This window comes from Blastomyces gilchristii, assembly GCF_000003855.2.
Source record: "Blastomyces gilchristii SLH14081 genomic scaffold supercont1.23, whole genome shotgun sequence".
NCBI classification, from domain to species: Eukaryota; Fungi; Ascomycota; class Eurotiomycetes; order Onygenales; family Ajellomycetaceae; genus Blastomyces; species Blastomyces gilchristii.
Window position 1 is genome coordinate 648,580 of NW_003101659.1, and position 20,900 is coordinate 669,479.

Genomic DNA, 20,900 nt, shown 5'->3' on the forward strand with positions numbered 1-20,900 from the left:
AATCTCGAACTTCACCACCAACAATTCTACAGTTATTTCGTACCTAAAATCTTCGTTTGTCCTGGAATCCCAGCAGGGAGTGCATGCCACCAGTCTTTCTGAGAAGGAGTGTTAGCTTACGCTCTTTACCCTGCGATATCCTATTCCAGACTTTGGTACCTGTTGGACTTTTGAACTGCACAGGTCAGCATCATGCTTGTCAGAGCGGAATCCAAAAAGGGTCTTAAAGTAAGGAGATTCCTACATATTTAAACACCACTTGACCCGCGACTTCTTAAGTTTTTTTTAAAAAAAACATCCATCACCCTATCCATTTCCTTACCTAGAGTATACGCAAGACCATCCTGGATATCACCATCAAACTCTCGAACCTACGATCAAACAGATCAAACATATCTCAGCAGCCATGTGCACTTGCACTCAATGGTGGTACGAGTACACGTGCGGGTGCGTATTGCGCGTTGGCGTGGTAGTGTGCCCAGAGTGTAAAGCAAAAGAAGGGACGGCCAAGGAAGGCGAAGGACAGAAGTTGATCGACAAAACAAGAAAAGCACCTGGGAAATGCGAAGATCACGGCGGCTCCCCAAGGTAACCTACTACCGCCCCTTCCCCTAGACTTGTCCGGAAACAAAAGGCCATTTGATTGATAAAATTAAAAATTTAGCACATTAAAGCTCTAAGCATCAAAACTTGCCTCGGCGCTATCTACTCCGGGCCTTTATGCTTCGAATTTTCGGTCTTTCCATGATGCTTTCCCTTATCGATCGGTTATCAACTTTTGGCATTGAGATTCTACGAACGTGGAGCCCGAATCGGCTGTAGGATTCCAGACATAGATGTTCCTAATGGCTTTTTCCAAGTCCCCCGTCCCGTGCAAGCCCGCCTTCCGTCCAGTCTTTCTAGCAACATGTATTCACGAATCTTAGGAGTGAAATATTCTTTTCGAGATTTAGGAACATCCACTGCAGATTAACATCCTTCGAATACCCTCAGTTTCTGCATGACATGAAATCTCCTTGCTTGCTCTGCCTCTCCGCTTCACCTGGCAAACTAGGGCGCAATCATATTTTCCTTTTCACTGCGTAATATCCCAATCCCTGTTTCCCCAGTGTGTAACTCCTGTTCCCTACTTTTGTACCTTACTTTTGTATCGGTGCCTTACCACTTATATTTCGGGACATTGTTGCTATTCAAGACTGAAAATACCCCCAACTTGGTAACTTGTGCATGTATGTACTTCTCTGGGGACGTATTACTCGTTCAAAGATATAATCAAGTCGTCTTCAGCTCTCTATCTAACTACTAGTACTGTACACAAGTACCGTAGATTCACATTTGGTATTAAGCGCTTCCCTTGTTCCAAGACAAGCCAATATGGTAAAGTAAGGAGCTTCAAACAACGATCATTTAAATTGCAACGTTTCCTCCCTTGTACACGCCGTTTTTGTGACACTGGGTACCCTGGACGATTGGGCTTCGATCACGCCTCCTCAACGCCTTCTCAAAGCCCAAATCAACATTGTATTTTGCACTCGCCGATAGATGTGCATGCACAGTACATGTACAGTACATGTAAATATGCAACATTTATTTGAGTCTCAAATGTGGTGATATTCCCAAGCCCCTTGGCTTGCGTGATACAGATAAACGAGACACACACCGCTACTACATCCACCTCCTTTCGCGCTTTCTCACCACTGACGACGAGAAGAATGTAGTCAAAATCTCAAGAGCGGCACGGCCCGTCGTCGGTTTTGAAAGCGGTAGTTCGCATTGAAATATAACGAAGCTTCTGCACAGAATTCGGCGGGGTTGTTGATGTGGCGTAGAGATCATATCCCGAGGTCGTTGGTGTGTTCGAGTATAATATGTATGTAATGTATGTAATGTACATGTACATTACATGTACGGAGTAGATTGCTACAAATTTACATTGATAGATATTAATTATGGCCAATGTCAGTGTAGATAGGCCCGTTAGCTATTACGGACTCAATCAGCCCGCCACGGGTCAGAATATAAAGTTTGCGGCAATTCAACTCACCACAGAGTCTCGGCCGGCGGTCGGCCTCCGGTCGGTGGCCTGTTAAGTGGCCTGCACGTAGATCTTGCGGCACAGCTATGTTTAGTAGCAACTTCAACGAATATACGCCGCCGTAGGATGTTGGGTTTTAGATATTTCATGAAATCTCATGAAGCGACCTCTGAGAGGCCACAATCTTCAAAGGGATTTCGAACCGCTTATTTTGTCTTGTTTTAGTTAATTTTAGCCTGTATTTCCTCTCTCTCCCTCCGTGAATTCTGTTTTCCTCTCCCTGCTGCCCAACATCCAGCACAAAAAAAAGCAAAGACATGTGAGAATATAAGCTGGGAGCTTCGTGTTGAATCGCTTGGCGGTTATTCTATTTCATGTCCGGATGTGGTCGCATATCAATCAGCCTTCTGTACTCTGTAGTTCCGTCCAGTCCGTTAGCTAATTCATTGGCTGGAACGGCAATTGCTAAACCAGAAGCATTCTCAGTGAGAGGAATACCCTGCTATGGACCATGTGGGCAGAGACGTAGGAGGAAAATAAGGTTATTTCGCAGTAAGTGATGCATCAGAGCTTGCAGAGAAACGCCGGATAGGGCAAGATATCAATGATCGTCGCCATCTTGACAGTGTATATCTGCGCGATTTCACGCCTGCCAGCTCGTATTCATGACATTCATGACAGCTCCGGAAATGGTTCCCGAATGTGGTTATACCCTCTCCGGGCTGAGGAGAACCTGGGAATTTTCTAGTTTTAATGCAGCTATAATTAAAGGCGGCATTCAAGATTGAACCCTTGTTGAATCTAGATACTCAATTTAGGTAATACATGATAGGAGGTACAGCTTCCCTGTTTTGAGCATAAGGTTCTCACAAAAACTCAAATACCCCGTTTGCGCTGGGGTAGAGAAACAGACAGGTGTAGAGTATCTTCAATCCGGATATGATGACATGTTGCGCTCACAACGCTAGCTTGATACTTCTTGCCAAATCCCCCCCAATAGAGGTATACTTTTCTCTAAGTTTCCACTGTTTTTCTCAGCAATATCAATGCAAGGTGTTATGTGGAATATTCAGGTCTCCTCCTGAATCCTCAAAGACACACGTCCTAATCTGCCGATCGTGTGAAATAAGATAAATTATAACAAAAGACGTTTGAAACAGAGCGATATGCAGGTGGTAACAGAATTGCGGCAAATGATGAATATGTGGGTTCTATTGAAGGTAAAAAAAAAAAAAAAAAAAAAAAAAAATCAATGACAAGATAAATTCGGGCGAAAGAAGGGTTGGTTGTAGAAGCAGGATGCAATAAGCGCTGAGCGAGGAGTAGTTTGAATTCCACGATCCACATGGCAGTCTCTAACCCAACGATATCTTTGGAGAGCACCGCGTCCAGTCGCTCAAATTCAGTTCGAGGCTGTTTTGGCAGGCCGGATGCTTTGGTCGACGGGCGGTCAACCAACGACACCTGCATCAAAACCAGCATAGAAAGTAAGTCACGTGAGTATAGTAGGATCCAGTTACAAGCTCTGTCTCAAAGACTCAGCTTGGGGAGACCACAGGGGGATAAGCACAAAAGCAATATTGCTTCACAGGTGTGTTTAGTAAATGCCTGATAGATGGCCCTTCCTTAGTTTACTCCGCGAACTGGTTCAGAAGCCGATTTGAGCAGGGGAGATAAATATCTTTGCCGCCCGGCCCGATTGATTGTTGAATGGCCGGTTCTGGTGAGAATTAGAAGGAGACCCACCTGCCTTAGTCATTACTGACAATGCCCCACGGACTCCGTACAGTACATACATAGATGATAGTTAAGCGGCTCAGATATAAATCTTCGGCGTTAACTCAAATGTGATCTTCTCCGCCAGTTGGTGATACAGATGCATGGTGGGATAGTGAACTTTTAGCAACCATAATGTAAGCCGTTCTGTGGATAGCCACCATAGTTAGCTCACCAGCGCCAGTGTTCCAGCCTGCGTGATTCAACATTCAACAGAGGATCACCAGAGTGTGCAAATGATGCAAGTTTAAGATCTCACTGAGCTGCGCATCCAGTCGCTAAATCGTTTGGGCATCTGCAAGCCAAGCGAGTGAAAAAATTCTCCGATGCGATGATGCCCGTGTCAATGTGTCTTCCAAACCCGCCCACTCAGAGCGGCCACTCCGACGGCCCACGATAGAGCTCTTCTCGTTGATGCATGCAACGCCTGTGAAGACGTGGAGCGATCGCCCACAATCGAAAAAGGGAAATTTGGGCCGAACCGGAAGGCAATCGTGAGAATCATGGCGTCATAAGAGCTAACGACGATTGTCCAAAAGATCAATTGTCGAAACTGATTTATGATACATCAGAATCCTAATTTTGAAGTCAAGGCTGACGTTGCGCGATCAAAAATGGTATGTGCTAGCGGCAGGCACCCCCACTGGGCCACTGGCTTAGTAAAGATGCGGCGAATGTGCTGGGTAGCTCCAGGCCCAGTTGTTGAACGGTCAAGCTACATGCCAACTTTTGCCGTGCATACCTTGAGGCTCGAGGGTAAACAAAAAAGCTCAGAGCCGGGTTTCAAATCCCACGGAGTACTTCCAGCCGTGAAGCCTTCTTATTAACAGTGGCGTCATGCCCAGACCGAAAATCTTGGTGCTCGTACTATGTAGTTTCGAGGTTCTTTTTGCTCGATGCATTCGGAATCCTCAGAGGTGGTGCCCTGGGCATATTTCTCGTCTGCCCAACTGTAGACATTCAGAGCAAAGAAATGCGGTCGGGCCTCAGCCTTAACAGCTTGGGTTGGCGGCATTCCCGAACATTCCGTTCAATCGACATCGTCCTAACAGAATGAAGGTGGTTCTCAGGCCGTCTGGTTCAAGAACGCAGAAGCCCAGGAGGAAAATGGACTTGATGTCAGATCCTTGGATGACTCAGCATATATTTGCACGTGATAACTAGTTAGTTATGACGACATGGTCCAAACCTCGTCAAATTGTTGGGCGCAGTTCAAAGCAAAAAGAAATTCAGAACCTATCGATGCTTCGCACCTGCGTGTCCGGCAATCCGTACGAGCATGCACGGTGACCCTGACATTGTCAGAACTTTCCGTATGGACAGATTTAGGTGATGTCCATAGATATTGACTGGGAGCGTGCCACCTCTGGCCCAGACGGCGAGCTTCTGGCGGAGCGCATCCGCTCATTCATACATGATAAATTCCAACAGATAGTTCTTCCCAGATTCATCCGCTCAGTGCAAGTTACTTCCTTCAATTTCGGTACGATACCCCCAGAGCTTGAAATCCGCGATCTCTGCGACCCATTCCCGGATTTCTACGAGGAGGATGACAACGAAAATTTCTCAGAGAGCTCGGAGGAGCAGTCTCCAACGCGGGAACCGGTTGATAGATATGGGAGCAAGGTAGAGTCCTGGCAGGCAAATTCTCCAGGCAGCCTTGAAGACCACATGCAAGGCAGGATGGGCTTCAACGGACCGTTACGAATGCCCCCGGGAGAGGAAAATACCGGGATCTCCCCGCTTCGGTCCCCCATGAATTTCGGAGATATAAACCCGTACCTATTTCCGAGATCTAGAACACCAGGTATACCAGGGGGCACCTCGAACTTAGGATACTACATGCCGCTGAGTGGACTTTCGGGCTCACAGACGCCGCTTGGTACTGTGGCGCGCGGCAGCCCTTTCTCTGGCGGATGGCCGGATGTGCATGGAGCAAGACCGTCTCGCCGCAGATCAGAAGTCGAACCTGACTCCGCCCAATCTCGACCGTCCACTGCGAATACTGGGAACACACTGCTTTCCCGCGGCTCAATGAGCAGCGGTGATCCGCGCCACTCCCATCATTCACAAGGAGTGCCAGGCAGTGATCATGGGCAAGTGCTTGAACCCAACATGCCACCGACATCGTCCGATGCTCCGCTTGACGATCTCCCCCCTCGACGAATGCGCGAACAAAAAGCCGAGGATTTCCAAGTCTTTTGTCGGACGAAATACGCAGGCAATATCAGTCTTTCGTTAACCGCAGAGATACTCCTTGACTACCCAATGCCCAGCTTCGTCGGCCTACCCTTAAAACTGAACATTACAGGCCTCACCTTCGACGCCGTAGCAGTCATTGCGTATATTCGACGACGAATACACTTCTGCTTTCTCTCCCCGGAGGATGCAGACGCGTTAATCGGACCGGAAATCGGCAGTGGTGGCGGAGAGGACACGTTGGAACCAAACTCTCCACGGCGTAAACCTCTTAGCCTGCTGCGTGAGATCAGAGTGGAAAGCGAAATTGGCAGAAAGGAGAATGGGAAGCAGGCGCTCAAGAATGTGGGCAAAGTAGAGAAGTTTGTGCTTGAGCAGGTGCGCCGGATTTTCGAGGAGGAATTTGTATACCCGAGTTTCTGGACTTTTCTTGTTTAAGGCTTCTTTCTACCTTTGCACTGCGATGACTGTTCGATGACGGATTGATATTATATACCACATTTTATGCGCTCCCCAATTCAAACTTGTTTCCCAGATTTGCACCAGGAACGCATTGAAGGTGTATTATTAACTAATTACGAGTTTCAAATGGTAAGCTGGGGCAGGTATTGATGGAATGGAATAGTAACTCCAGGTCAAGAAAATAAGAACTGTGATTTGTGCGAAGAAATATTCTTAATGATATCTCCGCCATGGGATCCTATTACACGCCTCCATAAGTATAAAGAGGGACGATAAACATCCAATCGCTGCATATACATATTTCAAAAATTAAAAGTGGAAACTACCCAAATCCACACTCCCGTTTCTATTCGGAACCTTTGCACATTTCACTACCATTACCAAGTTCACGAAACGCACACACTAGGATGACCTAGGCATTATAGTCCGTCGGGAAAACATCAGCCTCTCTGAAACCAATTCATATCACCCACCCACTTTTCCATCACGTTGGTGGGATTTCGATATCTTTTTCTTTTCCAAGAGCCGCCAACAAATGGCAAAAGCCACCTAACCTCCCACTGCCATTTACCGCTCCTTTTTGGGCGTTGAATCAAGGTTCTGGCTTGAGAGCTGATCGCCCAACTTTTCATATTCCCTCGACAAGCCCTCAGACTGTTTCTTCAGCGCTTCAATATCCTTCTCACGAGCCGCAAGTTCTTTGCGCAGACGGCCAATTTCACCAGCATCGCCGGCCTCTGCCAATTTGGCCGATGCCTTGCCGCCAGCCTGTTTGTCGCCTTGCAGTTGTTTCACTTTGTCCTCCAGACGCAGCACTTCAAGGATCATTGTGTAGGTGCGATTGAGGATTAGGGAAAGGAAGAGGGTAAAGCCGCAGAGATACATGTTGCGCTGAGAGTAGAATTTGCGGGCTTGGACCTCCATCCGTTCGGCGCCTAGGGCGGCAGTTCTGCGCCTTGCGGAGAAAAGAGTGGTGTTTAGTCAGGAGATTTTTGGTTGGGGAGATCTGGGTTAGTGGGAAAGGGTGTGGGTTTGAAGGACGATATATTGACATACCCGGCTCCGCCCATTTCCTTTGAGTGTGTGGATAGCTCGGTTTGAACGCGGTAGACCCGATTAACGCTATCGATGAATAGGATAAGGATGAAGATAAACGTAATCTTGTGAAGCACCAAGTATGTCAGCGCCTTATACTCTCGTTGAGGTGAAGAATTGGCAGCGGATATATATAAAGACCTACTTTCATGCCATACTGGAGCTTCGCAATAACTGGGCTTTCAGATATGAAGGTGAAGAGTTTCCTTTTTACGGTGAAAGGAAGAGGGATGATGAGGCCAACAAAGATGACCATCTCCACCACCAGGAGAAGGAAAACCTATAGCAGAGAACCAAATATTCTTATTAGCACTCGTTTGCAACATAATAACTTCCCAGATCTTGCGTGAGCACTCCTGAGGATAGCGGATGGGATGCGCTCCCCAAATAGGTCGATCGCGTCGAGCAAATACGTACAAGACTATAATAGAGCGTCATCGTTGCGGTTCCTTCAATGGGTAGTACACAGTTTTGCCTTGAACAGCCAGAGCTCGCTTTACGGGCAAGCTGTTGTTTTCTGTTGTTTTCTTTTTCGGTTGTCGTTAGCTTGTTTCACCAAAACACGATGAGCGGAGGAGGAAACGGGGTAAAGACAGAACTGCTTCTTACAGAAGGACTCAAAGTCCCGAGATAGAACGAGGGATAAGGTTCCTTTTATCTGTGTCTGTTGTTAGTGGCTGGTGAGTAGGGTGGAATGGTTGCAGTTGGAGTTTTTTGGCCGCAAAACAAGCTTGGAGGGAAAACAGACGTCATCGTGGTTGGTTGTTGTTGACACTGGATTTGGCGGCTCCATGTGACTTTCGCTTGCCCTATTTTGGTGCTGTATCGATTCTGGCAAACAGGCAGCCAGGTTATAAAAAGTGAATGGATATGCCATAATTGGTTGGATTCTATTTTTATTGTATTTTAATGAAGGGAGACGTAGCCAGAACTTTTTATTTACGAAGTATTCCGTCTCGAAAATATGCAATTGTATATATTGTTATGGGCTTTCCAATGCCCGTATGATGCTGGCTCTATTACAATAACTCCAAGGCGAGTAGCTTTCTCTTACTGCTAATCAACCCTCCGCAACAATCTCGTAGCTATTCGACTTATGCTTTGGCTCGAATTTGAAATCTTTATGAGCTGGACCCAAGAACATTTCTCTGTAAAATGGCACATACAATTAGCAAAATACCACTTCCGAAAAAAATAAAAAATAAATAAATAAAAAATAGCAGCACTTACGAAATCTTAATCCAATCCTTATAATTATCACTTCCAAGAAGAGTTTCCAACTCATTGCGACCTTTCCAGGCGGGCGGGCGGTCCTGGATGCTCGGGGGAAGGTACTCCAGTAGGCCCACGGGTATATATCGATGCGTGAAACTTAGATATTCAAGCAAGAAGCGGCGCGTGTTTCCAATGCCGTATTCATCAGACCCCCACGCCTCAAGGCCATACTTTGCAAACTTCTCCACGAGCGCGAGCCTCTCAGTCGCAGACTTGTCAAGATATTGGCCCTTTTCGACTTCCTCGAAAATCCACGGCTTCATCAGCGCGCCACGGGCCACCATGACAGTGTCGACGCCCGACTTTTGAATCCCGTTGAAGTAGTCTTCGTGGGAGTAACAGTCGCCGTTCCCGAGGAAGAACACTTTACCCGCAGCGGGCTGGTATCGTGCATCTGGCTCCTTGATGGTATCGATTGCGATATCGGTTTGTTCGTTGAGTCGTTTAACCAACGCGGCACACTGGGAGATATACTCCCAGTCCGCCTGGCGCGAGTATCGCTGCTGACGACTACGGCCATGCAATGTGATCGCGGCAACGCCAGCAGGGCCCTGGCCAATTTCATGAGACTCGACACCGCCACAAATTAACCTCTCGACTAGTTTTGTAGCCGTAGGGTTTGAATCTTTGGTCCCCATTCGGATCTTCGCAGTGATGGGGATCTCTCCAGACACAGCGTTCATTCCGCGCAGCATCTTTTCCAGTTTCGAGGCATGGTCGAGTAGCGCAGAGCCTGAACCTTCTCTGAAAACCATGTCAATCGGGCATCCACAGTTCATATCGATGACACGTAGGTGCGGGCATAGCGCGGTTAAGGCTTCAGTGGCTCTTAGCGCAACCCACGGTTTGTTCCCCGTAATCTGAACGCCGAATTTCAGATCACGAGAATTGTCATAGTCTTTCACGATGGTCTGCTGTGGGTTGACTGTTGGAGGCAATATCTCTGACTCATGCGCCTTCATAAGCGCCCACTCAGACTTCGAGCCTTGCACCAGGCTCATGCTCATGGCCATTTCCGAATAGGTGAGCTGTGCGCCAAGATCAACACAGAGACGTCTGAAGGGTAAATTGCCTTGCGTTGTGAGCGGAGCCAGGACAGGGGTCTCCGGGCCAAAGTAGACTCGTCTTTTTTCAGATGGTAGGAAGGGAGGTTCTGTATATTGCGCTCTGTTATCTTCCTTTTCATCCTTGATATCAAAAGCTCCCTGAACATCAGTCTTGTCGGGGACAGAGGCAGTGTCGTCCTGGTTTCGCCCATGGAGGTTTTTCTCGACTTCTCTGGAGACCGTGTCGATCCAAGTTGTGTAGGAATCGGCTTTGGGAGTTTTGTATCTCTTCTTCGCCAAGGCAAGCTTATCCTCTGTCGAAACAACGTTAACCGCTCCATCGATTCCAATTCCGTTCTCTGACGTCGGGTTTTTCATGCGAGACGCATCTTCAACCAACACTAACTCTTTCCTCCCATCCTCCGTCTCCCGCTCAGCCATATGTGACCCCACAAATCGGCACTTCCAACCAGCAGGACATCTTCCTTTGGCTCCCCAGACGGGGCAAACACCGCCAAAAGTATCCAAGTCGGCTCTCTTGTAGTCTTTCAGGTATTTGCGGATGTCGTGTTCGAATTTGCAGGACTTGCCCCAGGGACATGGCTTCGGAGAGAATTCAGAATGATAGGCAACGGTTTGGCAAAGTTGCTTCGCGTCCTGAGAGCGCCCGAATGTACGTTTGGTATTCTGTCCACCTTTCTTCTCACGTTTCCCTCCTTTTTGCCTGCCACTGTTGCCCTCTTGCTCGTGATGCTTGGCGGCTTCCGCAGCATCATCATCCGGGATAGCCCTCGGGGAAGCTTGGGCCGCACCTGGAGAAACCTCGATGAGGTACCTTTTCAAAATATTTGTTAGCAGTAATAACTGGTATGCCGTAGAGATGACGGGATAAAATGCAATCAATTCCGTTGGTTTGATTGGTAACTAGTCGTAAAAAAAAAGAAAAAAGAAACTCACTCTTTTTTAATCGGCGCAACACCTTTCTTCCTTTCAACTCCGCTCTTCGCAGCCGTCTGTGGATCAGAAACCGGTTGCCCATCTAACTTTATCCTTTTCGCCGGCGATTCTTCAAATTCTTCAACGCGGGCATGGCCGTTCGGTTTGCCAACAACTCCCCCGCTGGCGATTTCCGCCTGGTTATTCGAACCTGGATCCATTTTCCGAAGGGCTGCGTTCTGCCTGTCAACGGATTAACAGCTAGTTACTATCTGAAGAGTAGGACAGTCCAGTTGGTTCGTTTCTTCGTTTCTAATCTACAACCCCACGCTCTACTCAGCTGGGGCGATTCAAGATCTACCTCCGTGCTTGTGCCGTTGGTGGGTTGTGGTGTGTGAAAGCCGGCGAGGGAGCGGCGAAACTTTCTCCCAGCAGCCGGACGCGAGGGATTCCACGCGAAGCTGGAGGAGCATTTGCAATTTCTACAACTTACTGAATTTGAGGCCCAGGTGAAAAAGAGAATGCGTGAAGATTACACAGGGACAAGACTGGGTGCCTCTCGTACTAGAGTTCCTCTGCAAATCTACTGATAACCAATAACTACCTGGGATTGTTAAGTTTTTGTTTGTTGCTTGCTTGCTCCCAAGGCAGAAAAGGAGATCCGTGGCAAAGTTTCCACTTTTCAGCCCTTGAGTCTCTCCTCCAGTCTTTTCGCCCTTCGAATAATATCACTCAAGGCTTAAACCATATCTTGCTCTATTTGGTTTTGCATTGAGGATTCTGCAATGCCTTCTTTGCTCCGAGAGGAGAGAGTGTGTTTACACTCAAGTACTGCATAATCAAGACGCATCTCATTTGATAACAGTGCAGCAATGAGAATAACACCCTGAAGAAGTATTTTTTTTAACTCTCATACCGCAAGAATGACAGAATCCCAGAATTCCTCTATTGAATCCACAAGACCCTCAACCCGGACTGTTAAACTTCACCAGCACGTGGAGCTACTGGTCAAGTAGGCCGAAAACAGGCGAGGCATTCCCCTCACAACTAGGAGAGATGGATTGTGAGCTATATGGAGGCGAATGGTCTCGATGTTTGCCGACACCATAGAGGGCGAGGCCTAGGGCGAGGCCTGCTGCCACTGTTTGGCGTCCCGAGACACCCATTGAATTAAACCCTCAAGAGGATCGCAGCGGATGGGGGGAGGGGGGGGGGATGGATGAGGAACAGATTGAACCCTCGCGCGATGACTCTCCCGCGATAAATAAGGTCCTGCAGGTGATTTTGTTTCACTTTTGTCTTTTAGCTGGAATGACGTTTGGGGGATTCAGCAGGATGTTTACTAGGCCATAATGGTCAAAAAGAGAGAAAGATGATATATTATTACCTATCTAGGTATATGGTAGGCGCCCTCCTAGTCTGAGGTAGGATTTCCGATAGGTGCTGACAGGGCATCATCATCAGCATCCTGCATAATAATGTGAGTCCTCGGTCGGTCAACTTGGCGAGGCCATACAAAGGAGAACCGAACCCAGTGATCGAATCTGGTAGCAAGTGGCTAATCCCCGTCCATAGATCCACGCCTGCTCCCTAACTCGTTCCAGAAGGGACAGGGCTATTTTGACTTCCGGGTTTGCCACATGCTCCCTTCTTGACCGCCTGTTATATAGATATGTTTACAGATATATATATATATATATATATATATATATATATCATTTATTTAAAGCTCGCGGAACTAATATCAAGGAGGCCCGCGAAGACTATTCCTTCTCACGGGCATAAGTTACAAATAGAATTAGTGGCGAGAAGGGTTAACGAAATCACTACAGAAAATGCATGAATTCAAAAGAGGGACGTTTGTTTTGTCGGCTTATTGGAGGAAGGCTGCATTTCCCGGCGACAAAGATAGATATATAGACAGATAAACAGGGCTAGTTGCAGTGACATATCAACGGAAGATTGCATTAGGTCACTCTGCGGTGGTTCCAAGTGCCAGACAAGAGGAAGCAGTGAATAATAATAGTCGTTACAATCGTAGTAGTTATTCCCCGGTTGGGGGGTCCGTCCGTCGCGGAGATTGGCCTCCCCGCCTGAGTTCGGAATCAAAGGAAACTGTCAGCCAAGCATGGGAGGAGGGAGGAGGGAGGGGAGGGAAGAAGGAGGAAGAACAGATCGAACAAATGAGCCGGTTTCATCCTTCGTACAGCATAACCGCTAGGATGCACCGTCTGGGTGTCCGGCGCTGGCTAGCAAGTTAGCAGAGCGTTCCAACAGTCGGCGGATCCTCGGCGGGACTCGACCTAAGATCTTGAATCGGGGACGAACTGTCTGTTCTGTCTGGCTGGCTTCATCATCGCTCGCTATCCACCACTGTGGTCTCACTCTTTATTATTACAGGAGTATTAACTACAGGAGTATTATTTATTATTATTGGTATGGTATTAGTAGGTTAGGACTATCAGCGTTGAGAGGGTAACATATCTCTTTCTATCTGTCTTCGTTGTCCTGAGTGTTGCGGTAGTAGTATTTATTATTATTATTATTAAATATCTTAAATATTTACCAGATAGGTAGTTACGGAGTAACTAACCGCTCACTAATATTATTATAACTAATATTATTAAGTTATACTTCCCTCCCTCGCTGAGCCGCTCCACCTCGCCCAAAGTTACGGGGACTCCGCCTCTCGATAGCTTTCATCACCATCACCATCACCACCATCACCGCCGCCGCCGCCGCCGAACAACAACCCCAGTCCCTCTTTTCTGCCGTCGTCAACAAAGAGTTGCAGCGCAATTCCCTTCATCCCATCCTCCCCATCTCGCTATCTAATGCCCCAGTCTTCAGAACACCCCCTCCCCTCCAGTATTCTCCGTCTTCCAGCGAACTCGACCGCTCCTCCACCCGTGAAACCACTCCCATCGGAACCCCCGTTGGCTTTACTGCCATCCCAAAGTCCCGTAGTACCGCTGAGCGGGATCGAGACTTGTATTTCTCCTGGCATCGGAAGCCGGAAGAACATCCAAATACCTCTATCTACCAAACTCGCACTTCTCTAGAACCCGATCTTGACGACTCGTCTTTTCCGCTCTTATCTTCCCTTCATCCCCTCTCCCCGAGCGACGAACCATGGAGGGCCCAACTCCCCCCATTAATATCGCGTCCCGGAACACATCGGTCTCCCCGCCTGGCCAGCAGGCTTCGAATTTGACCTCTGCCCTACAACGAGCTTCAACAATAGACAAGTCTGCTGGTGCCTCGAATACCACCATTCCCACTTCCGTCGCATATAAATCAAATGCAGCCCGCAAAGACTCGATTGGCGCAAGTATGGCGCAGTGGGGAAATGGCACGAAGCCCATCACAGTGGCTGGCTCCAACAGAGATAAACAGCGCCGTGAGAGCTTAGCAGGTAGTTTGGTTGGAGGCATGAGCTGGGGAGGTGTGTCCGTTGGCAGTTGGATTCGAGATGAGTAAGTTTCTTTTTCTTCTTTTTCTTCTTTACCCTTCCTTTTCTACCAATATTGTGACTCCCATATCCCGAATTATATTATGTATAGCGAGGAGTAGCATATCCACCAATTTTCGTTAAATGGAAATTGGAGATAATTTCATGGCCCTCGGCTTTTACGTTACTGGGCAAAGAAAACCATCCATGGGCTAATATAACCGCTACAGTATTCTTATGACCGGAACGTCCCCCTTCACACTACAGTCTCCTTCATATCATTCTTCATCATATCTTCCGAAACTTGAAGCGAATTTCATGCGAGATTTTGCGTGCTGTGGCGTTACATTACCCTCCCTCCACGACTTGCTGCAACATTATGAGGAAGCTCATGCGCAGAAGTCACCACAACCACCACAACGTACCGGGCAGACGGGACAAATGTCCATTGGTGACAACCGAACCGGGATGCCGGGAGGCGTGCGAAATCAAGGGCAACAAAATCAGCAATCAAATATTGGTATTGGTGGTAATCAAAACCGAGGCATATCGTCCCCACGGCCGAATCAAAATCAGCAAACATCAAACCACATGACCTCCCCGGCGCCACAACATCCTCAGACACAACGTGGTGGCTTTGGATCTCAAAACGACCTTCCCGATCTCGATACAGTTGAAGATATGGAAATGGATGACCCTTTGGCAGATAATGCTTTCCAAGATCCACGATCCCGAGATAGTCCCATGCAAGGTAGATTTGGGCAACAAAATCAAGGACGCCTAACGCCACTCAACCTAAGTATGCTACAAGGACATCAGGGCCTACGGAATTCCCAGCCAGGCACCCCCGTTACGCCTGGGAGACCGCTTCAAAACAACCCAACCGTATCCTCAGTCAATACCCCTACCCTCGTCACACACCAGCTACAGCAACAACAAAATTCCGGGTACCGTGGCACGCCAGATTCTTCTACGCCGGGGACACCCGCCGAAATTGACGAGTCGATCATTGGAGAGTTTGGAGACATGTCGATGTTGCAGAATAACGCGCTAATGGGAAGCCAGGGACAATTTCCAGGCTATGGAGGCGGAAATGACATGCTGAATCTCTGTATCGACGAACCAGCCAAGCGATTGTTTAGCCCGACTGGCGGGTTCAATCAGCAACAAAATATGCTCAACAGGCTAGGAAGTCAGCCGTACGGACCTAACAGCCAAATCGCGCAACGGATTCGAGAACAGCAGCTTCGTGCAGGTGTACCAGACACGATTGGGCTGCTACCGAATGAAGAACCTAAACCATTTAGATGCCCAGTCATAGGTTGCGAGAAAGCATATAAAAACCAGAATGGTCTAAAATACCACAAGGCGGTAAGTATTCTTCTCAACCATGTTCTCCCTTTTTTTTTATTATTCCCACCCCCCTTTTCGTCTCTCCTCTAACCATGTCATCCGGATTATACAGCACGGCCACAACAACCAACAACTTCACGATAATGCGGACGGAACCTTCTCAATCGTCAATCCAGAAACATGTACGCCTTACCCAGGGGCCCTGGGCATGGAGAAAGAAAAGCCATTCCGCTGCGAAGTATGCGGTAAACGGTACAAGAACCTCAACGGCCTCAAATACCACAGATCACATTCACCGCCTTGCAACCCAGAACTCCAACTCGCCGCTGGTCGTAACCTTGGCGTGGGTGGGGTAATGCAAGGGCAAAATATTAACGTCGCCGGAGCTGGACTCCCTGGGATTGGCGAGGAAGGACTGTAGCAGCAAAGACAGCCTTCCCCTCCCTACTGAATTAAAAAAAAAATCACAGGCAAAGTGAAATGACGAAAAAAAGTCTCCTCCCCTCTTCTCCCACTTTCCTCACCGCGGCCACCGCTTTTTTATTTCATTTACAAAGGAGTTTACATTTATTTATTTTATTTATATTTTACCTTCTATTATTATATTCTTACCTTTTACCCTTTTTTTTTTTTTTTTTTTTTTTTTTTTTCCTTCTAACTCTGCCGCCACCGATATTTCGACCAGAGGGACCCGCCACGACAGCACCAGAGGGACCGACCTCCCCCTTCCCTCCCTCATACGATCCGACAGGAACTTCTAGTCCAACCATTACCGGCTAATTTTCCTCCGTTTTCCTGAATCTTTCCTGCTCTTCTTTACATTGTCTTACATGCTCTACTATTACATCTCTTCCTCTCTCTCTGTTCTTTTTTGCCCACCTCTGCCACGGCCTATTCACTACCCCATCAATCACCTTTTCCATCTGTACATAATACGTACATAGGACATATACTTTTCCTTCGTCCTTTTTCTTTTACATATCATCTTCCCTCTATTCATTACATTTTGTCTAATGATTTCTGGGTAGCTGGTTTGGTTGGCGATGAGGGGGGACCGGTTTTGCGGATTCAGGTATTGTTTTTTTCTTGTTTCTTAAGTCTTTCTGTGTTAAAAAAAGAAAATAAAAGAAAATAAAAAGAAAAAAAAGGACCATTTTTCTTCACTTCTTCTATTCATCATTACTTGTAATCCCTTTTTTTGTTTTTCATTGTCTTTCATTGTTATTATTGTTTGTTCATCTGCTTCACAATGTTTTGTTACTTACTATTTATTTATTGTCACAGGGTGCAATTGTTCATTTCACATATTCAAAGTGATGTTGACAGGCTGTTTTTTTTTTTTTTTTTTTGTATATTTGTTTATCACCTTCTCACTTACTTCTGTCAGTGACTTTTTTCTCATCTTTTAATCTCATTATATGTTATAAAAATATGAATAGACTTTTCTTCATCTATTCTTCTCTTTCTATCCCTCTCTTTTTTTATCACTTTTCTTCTCATTTCTCATTTCCGGATATTTTTTTCTTGCCTGACCATCTCTGCTTTGATTATATTTCATGTGCAAATTGTATAGAATAATCTTGTCTACATTAGCTTGTTTTTATGTTTTTGAAAACAAAAATAAAATCAAAAAGTACATGTCTTCTCTTCTATTTTACTCAGTTGTATTCAGCTTTTATCTTCTTGAAGAGAAATTTAATGAAAAATTCTATTAATAAAAGTCTTTTTTCCATCTCTTTCTATCTCACTTCTACTAGTAAGCTTTCTTAGATTCTATTTATATACATATATATCTATGAAGATGTGAAATAAAAGTTCTAGCATAGTCTATTAACTAATTTAAGCTGATGATGAAGAGATTACTTTCTTTTAACTAGAGTAAACTATTCAGCAATGTAAACTATTCAGTAATAATTTCTTACTCTGCTGACATCTGTAGAACCTGTTACAAAGAGACTTAAGCTTCTAAACAATGAAAGTACAGGCTGAAGCAATATTAATAATGTATTTCTAGTGTGTGTAAGAGCTTTTGTTTCTCTCTGTGCAGGTTATAGATATGCAAATCATGTCAACAGAAAGAGAGAAAAGAGAAGATAAGTTTACAGAATTAATTGTCATTTATTTACTTTTTAATTTTTAATCATCTCACTTCTTTTCTTCTCTCACTCTCTCTTCTTCTTCATCTCAGCTTTTTATCTCTTTATTCAATCATTCTCTCAATCTGCGTACATGCAAGACAGCTACAAAGCAGAAAATTGAAAGATGAAAGGGGAAAAAAATACACTAGAAGTTGAGACAGTAGTCAAAGCTCTGCCATAGAAGATAAACAAAAAAGCGAAGTCAAGTTCAGAGCATCATTGAGAATAATTGAACTTGAGAGAAGAAGGAAAATTCACCACAAGATAGAAGAAAAAAAAAAAAAAAAAAGTAAGATTCATCTCCAGCTACTTACCCACCACTATAGAATCAAGTGAAAAAGATAAAAAGAAGCACAGAAACCCAAAAAAAATTACAACACAAGTTATGTCCATGTCATGCTGGGGCAGGTTCATAGATATTAGAGACACATGAAATATACAAGAGAAGCTGGCAAGGAACAGGGAAGACAGACAGAGTCATGCCACATTAATGAGAAACAGGAACAGAAACAAAGAAGAAGGGGCAAAAAAGAAAAACACCAAATTACATCACTGCATGGGAAATTTTTTGGAAACTTTCTTCCCTTTCATTAACCATTGTTGGCCGAGTTTCTTCATGAATTTCCAAGCTGTAAATAAATTTTTTGAGTTTGGTAGTTATGGGCTTTGACAGGGTCGAGGCTGTTAATTTCGCGCTGATTTGTTGGAAGACTTTAGGTGATATATGTATGTCTGTATGATCTTGCTTGAGTCAATGCAACCATGAGGGAATGGTAAAAAGTAATGGGGTCATTGAGGGGTATAATGAAGCCAAAAAATGAGGGGGAAAGTGGGGGGAAACGATTGCGAGATTTCGTCAGATGATGGGTAATTAAGTCTAATTCACTTTCTAGTACCACTCGAATTCGCCCTGGCCTTTATGGAACACATATCTAACGGAAAAGAAGGGAAAGGGATATTAGTTTTACCATATCTCATAATGTCAGAACAGGGTAAAACTCACTCTTTACCCCCAGATGTAAGAATTCCATCCTTCAACGTGCATTTCCATTTACTCTTGACGCGTTGGACTTTATCATACGTGCACAGCATAACTTGTCCAACTGCATCATCGCCGTCGTTGTGGTCATCAAGCATGTCTTCCGAGTCATCGAGATCGGAGTTGATAGCGTCTTCGTCTGCCTCCTCCTGCCGTCCGGTGTTTCCATTGAACTCATCTGGTCCGTCATACTGACTTGATACAACAATATTACTGGATGAAGGGGATGGGTTTGCTGGAGATGCAAAAGCGGAGGGATCGTTCATGACGTGTGCCTTGCGTTTTGTCCCCTTGGTAAAGCTTGGTTGCTCGCTCAGGGGTGCCAGCAGCCCACCAGCCTCCAGCTGTAGGCCCCTGGATTCCACGTAAGAGCGGATGAAATGGTCATCGCCGCTGTTTTTTCTGTTCACGTGTCTTTGGGCAGCTTCTCTCCTGCGTGCGACCTCCGTTTTCCATTCTTGTAACGAGTCGCTAGCGCCGTCTGTTTGGGAAGGGTTCATTGGGGGTCTCTGCTGTTGCGGAGGCTGTTGATGCGGCTGTTGTGGCTGTTGTGGTTGTTGTGGCTGTTGTGGTTGTTGTGGTTGTTGTGGTTGTTGTGGTTGTTGTGGTTGTTGTGGTTGTTGTGGTTGTTGTGGTTGTTGTGGTTGTTGTGGCTGTTGCGGCTGTTGTTGAGCTGGATTCTGATAATGTTGCGGCTGTTGAAGTTGTGGCTTTTGATCCTGAGGAAAGTGGACTGGTCTACCGGGAAGCTTCTGACCTCCTGGAAGTGAGAGGGCAGCCTGCGACTGGGACTGCAGCTGATGCACCTGGTTTGCCGCAGCTGCTCCATACCTCTGATGTAATGCATTCGCCGCACGCTGCTGCGCGAGAGTTGACGGATTTACTGGGGGTAGGCTTGATGCAGTAGGCGGATAGCCTGGCTCTGATTTGATACGTATATCGCCAGCTGATGTCTCAGGGGCTGAGGTAGGGACATGGGAAAAGGGAAGTGGTTGAGCTTGCTGGTGTGATTGCTGGGGCTGCCGCTGATGTGGTTGTTGGTGTTGGAGATGGTGTTGGTGTTGGAGTGGTTGTGATTGTGGTGGTGGTGGTGTGGTGCGCGGGCCATTGGAGGGAACTGTTGTCGGGGGTGGAGGAATAGGGGCTTGCACATGCGGTGGGTGAGCCTGCGGGGGTTGCTGAGGCGGTGGGGGAGGTTGCGGCGCAGGATCCCAAGGGAAATGGGCAACCCCAAGTGAAGATAGCTTCTTCCGCCATCCCTGAACGAACAGCAACACAATTCAGCATTAGCATTGGCATCAAATTAAAAACAAAGTCGTAGCACCCAAGCGGGTAGATGTAGATGATGATGCGAAGTGCTGCTTAGTCATGCGGATGCCTGCCGGACCACTAAAGCGGCAATACCACAACGCAATCTGCCTGCGACAAAGGACAAGAGCAATTTTGCCCGCATCTTGTCCTGCCTGGAGCCACACGCGGGCCAAGGCAGCCGTCAGCCGCCGGCGCCCAGGGTGGGTGGACTCCTTATTAAAAGCAGGCCTGGATTCCCTTTAAACAGCGCAGTTCCCTCGGTTACCACTCACTCCGCGAGGACCAACGCCAGGTATCCGGGTGGCCTATCAACACCACCGCCGCATCCACATTCGTCCATCCATCCATCCATCATCATCATCATCATCATCATCTTGACGGAGAAAGAGTGAAACAAAAGAAGAACAGGAACATCACGAACTAACCTTCCTCAAATCTTCCAACGTCTGCTGGTCAACGCCGCCCTCCTCAAAATCGATCTGGGACGAGTCGCATACTTCTTGGATGACCTTATCGAACACAACGCCCTAATTTGCCAAAAACGGAAAAAAGAAGAGAGGATATGTGAGTCTCACAGAAGCTAGTGCATTTTGGCTAGGTATGGAATGGGAAGGGAAGCTTGTTCTCTCTCTCTCTCTCCGGCTTTTTACTTACCACCTGCTGGTTGGACATCGCTGCGACAAGAGACGGAAAAGCGCGCGCAACCACAAAGGGATGATAGGAAGGGATATATACGGCCTCAAGAATGAAGGGAGCTTAAGAAAGAAAGGAAGAGGAAAAAAGA

The 20,900-nt window shown here is 46.6% G+C and overlaps 6 protein-coding genes across 7 annotated transcripts; 3 read left to right on the forward strand and 3 right to left on the reverse strand.

The window, feature by feature from the left end:
• Positions 1-2,999: 2,999 nt before the first annotated feature.
• BDBG_17746 (uncharacterized protein) lies at positions 3,000-3,601 on the forward strand (the record flags this gene model as incomplete). Its single annotated transcript, XM_031725396.1, has 2 exons — positions 3,000-3,522; positions 3,552-3,601. Exons 1-2 carry the CDS (start codon positions 3,381-3,383, stop codon positions 3,599-3,601), a joined length of 192 nt encoding a protein of 63 aa, XP_031580738.1. The 5' UTR covers positions 3,000-3,380.
• A 1,114-nt stretch (positions 3,602-4,715) lies between these two features.
• Positions 4,716-8,782, forward strand: BDBG_08416 (mitochondrial distribution and morphology protein 12). Its single transcript, XM_002621339.2, has one exon. It carries the CDS (start codon positions 5,144-5,146, stop codon positions 6,446-6,448), a length of 1,305 nt encoding a protein of 434 aa, XP_002621385.1. The 5' UTR covers positions 4,716-5,143; the 3' UTR covers positions 6,449-8,782.
• Positions 6,398-8,318, reverse strand: BDBG_08417. 2 transcript variants are annotated; one of them, XM_002621340.2, is made up of 5 exons: positions 8,177-8,318; positions 7,985-8,094; positions 7,713-7,847; positions 7,529-7,632; positions 6,398-7,427 (listed from the first exon to the last, which is right to left on the reverse strand). In XM_002621340.2, the coding sequence occupies exons 2-5, from the start codon at positions 8,003-8,005 to the stop codon at positions 7,040-7,042; spliced, it is 648 nt and encodes a 215-aa protein (XP_002621386.1). In that variant the 5' UTR covers positions 8,006-8,094; positions 8,177-8,318; the 3' UTR covers positions 6,398-7,039. The 2 variants fall into 2 exon arrangements, with proteins under 2 accessions (XP_002621386.1, XP_031580739.1); XM_031723551.1 differs by having other exon boundaries at positions 6,582-7,421.
• BDBG_08418 (tRNA-dihydrouridine synthase 3) lies at positions 8,380-12,379 on the reverse strand. The gene is made up of 3 exons (XM_002621341.2): positions 10,846-12,379; positions 8,798-10,723; positions 8,380-8,715 (listed from the first exon to the last, which is right to left on the reverse strand). The coding sequence occupies exons 1-3, from the start codon at positions 11,043-11,045 to the stop codon at positions 8,628-8,630; spliced, it is 2,214 nt and encodes a 737-aa protein (XP_002621387.1). The 5' UTR covers positions 11,046-12,379; the 3' UTR covers positions 8,380-8,627.
• Positions 12,380-13,157: 778 nt separating this feature from the next.
• Positions 13,158-16,971, forward strand: BDBG_08419 (C2H2 transcription factor). Its single transcript, XM_002621342.2, has 5 exons — positions 13,158-13,299; positions 13,394-13,397; positions 13,453-14,300; positions 14,506-15,646; positions 15,741-16,971. The coding sequence occupies exons 3-5, from the start codon at positions 13,957-13,959 to the stop codon at positions 16,047-16,049; spliced, it is 1,794 nt and encodes a 597-aa protein (XP_002621388.1). The 5' UTR covers positions 13,158-13,299; positions 13,394-13,397; positions 13,453-13,956; the 3' UTR covers positions 16,050-16,971.
• Positions 16,972-17,625: 654 nt separating this feature from the next.
• Positions 17,626-20,788, reverse strand: BDBG_08420 (transcription initiation factor TFIIA large subunit; the record flags this gene model as incomplete). Its single annotated transcript, XM_031723552.1, has 4 exons — positions 17,626-18,698; positions 18,770-20,064; positions 20,542-20,643; positions 20,771-20,788. The coding sequence occupies 4 exons, from the start codon at positions 20,786-20,788 to the stop codon at positions 18,656-18,658; spliced, it is 1,458 nt and encodes a 485-aa protein (XP_031580740.1). The 3' UTR covers positions 17,626-18,655.
• Positions 20,789-20,900: the final 112 nt, after the last annotated feature.

Bases quoted from the DNA above. Each gene is read 5' to 3' on its own strand.
- BDBG_08419 (XM_002621342.2), top strand. From the start codon at position 13,957: ATGGAGGGCCCAACTCCCCCCATTAATATCGCGTCCCGGAACACATCG. The intron at 14,301-14,505 runs GTAAGTTTCTTT...TAACCGCTACAG, and splicing joins GGCAGTTGGATTCGAGATGA to TATTCTTATGACCGGAACGT. The intron at 15,647-15,740 runs GTAAGTATTCTT...CGGATTATACAG, and splicing joins GTCTAAAATACCACAAGGCG to CACGGCCACAACAACCAACA.
- BDBG_08416 (XM_002621339.2), top strand. From the start codon at position 5,144: ATGTCCATAGATATTGACTGGGAGCGTGCCACCTCTGGCCCAGACGGC.
- BDBG_08417 (XM_002621340.2), bottom strand. From the start codon at position 8,005: ATGACGCTCTATTATAGTCTT. The intron at 7,848-7,984 runs GTACGTATTTGC...TCTCTGCTATAG, and splicing joins TGACGCTCTATTATAGTCTT to GTTTTCCTTCTCCTGGTGGT. The intron at 7,428-7,528 runs GTATGTCAATAT...TTTCTCCGCAAG, and splicing joins AAGGAAATGGGCGGAGCCGG to GCGCAGAACTGCCGCCCTAG.
- BDBG_08418 (XM_002621341.2), bottom strand. From the start codon at position 11,045: ATGGATCCAGGTTCGAATAACCAGGCGGAAATCGCCAGCGGGGGAGTT. The intron at 10,724-10,845 runs GTGAGTTTCTTT...TATTTTGAAAAG, and splicing joins GTTGCGCCGATTAAAAAAGA to GTACCTCATCGAGGTTTCTC. The intron at 8,716-8,797 runs GTAAGTGCTGCT...GCCATTTTACAG, and splicing joins AAGGATTGGATTAAGATTTC to AGAAATGTTCTTGGGTCCAG.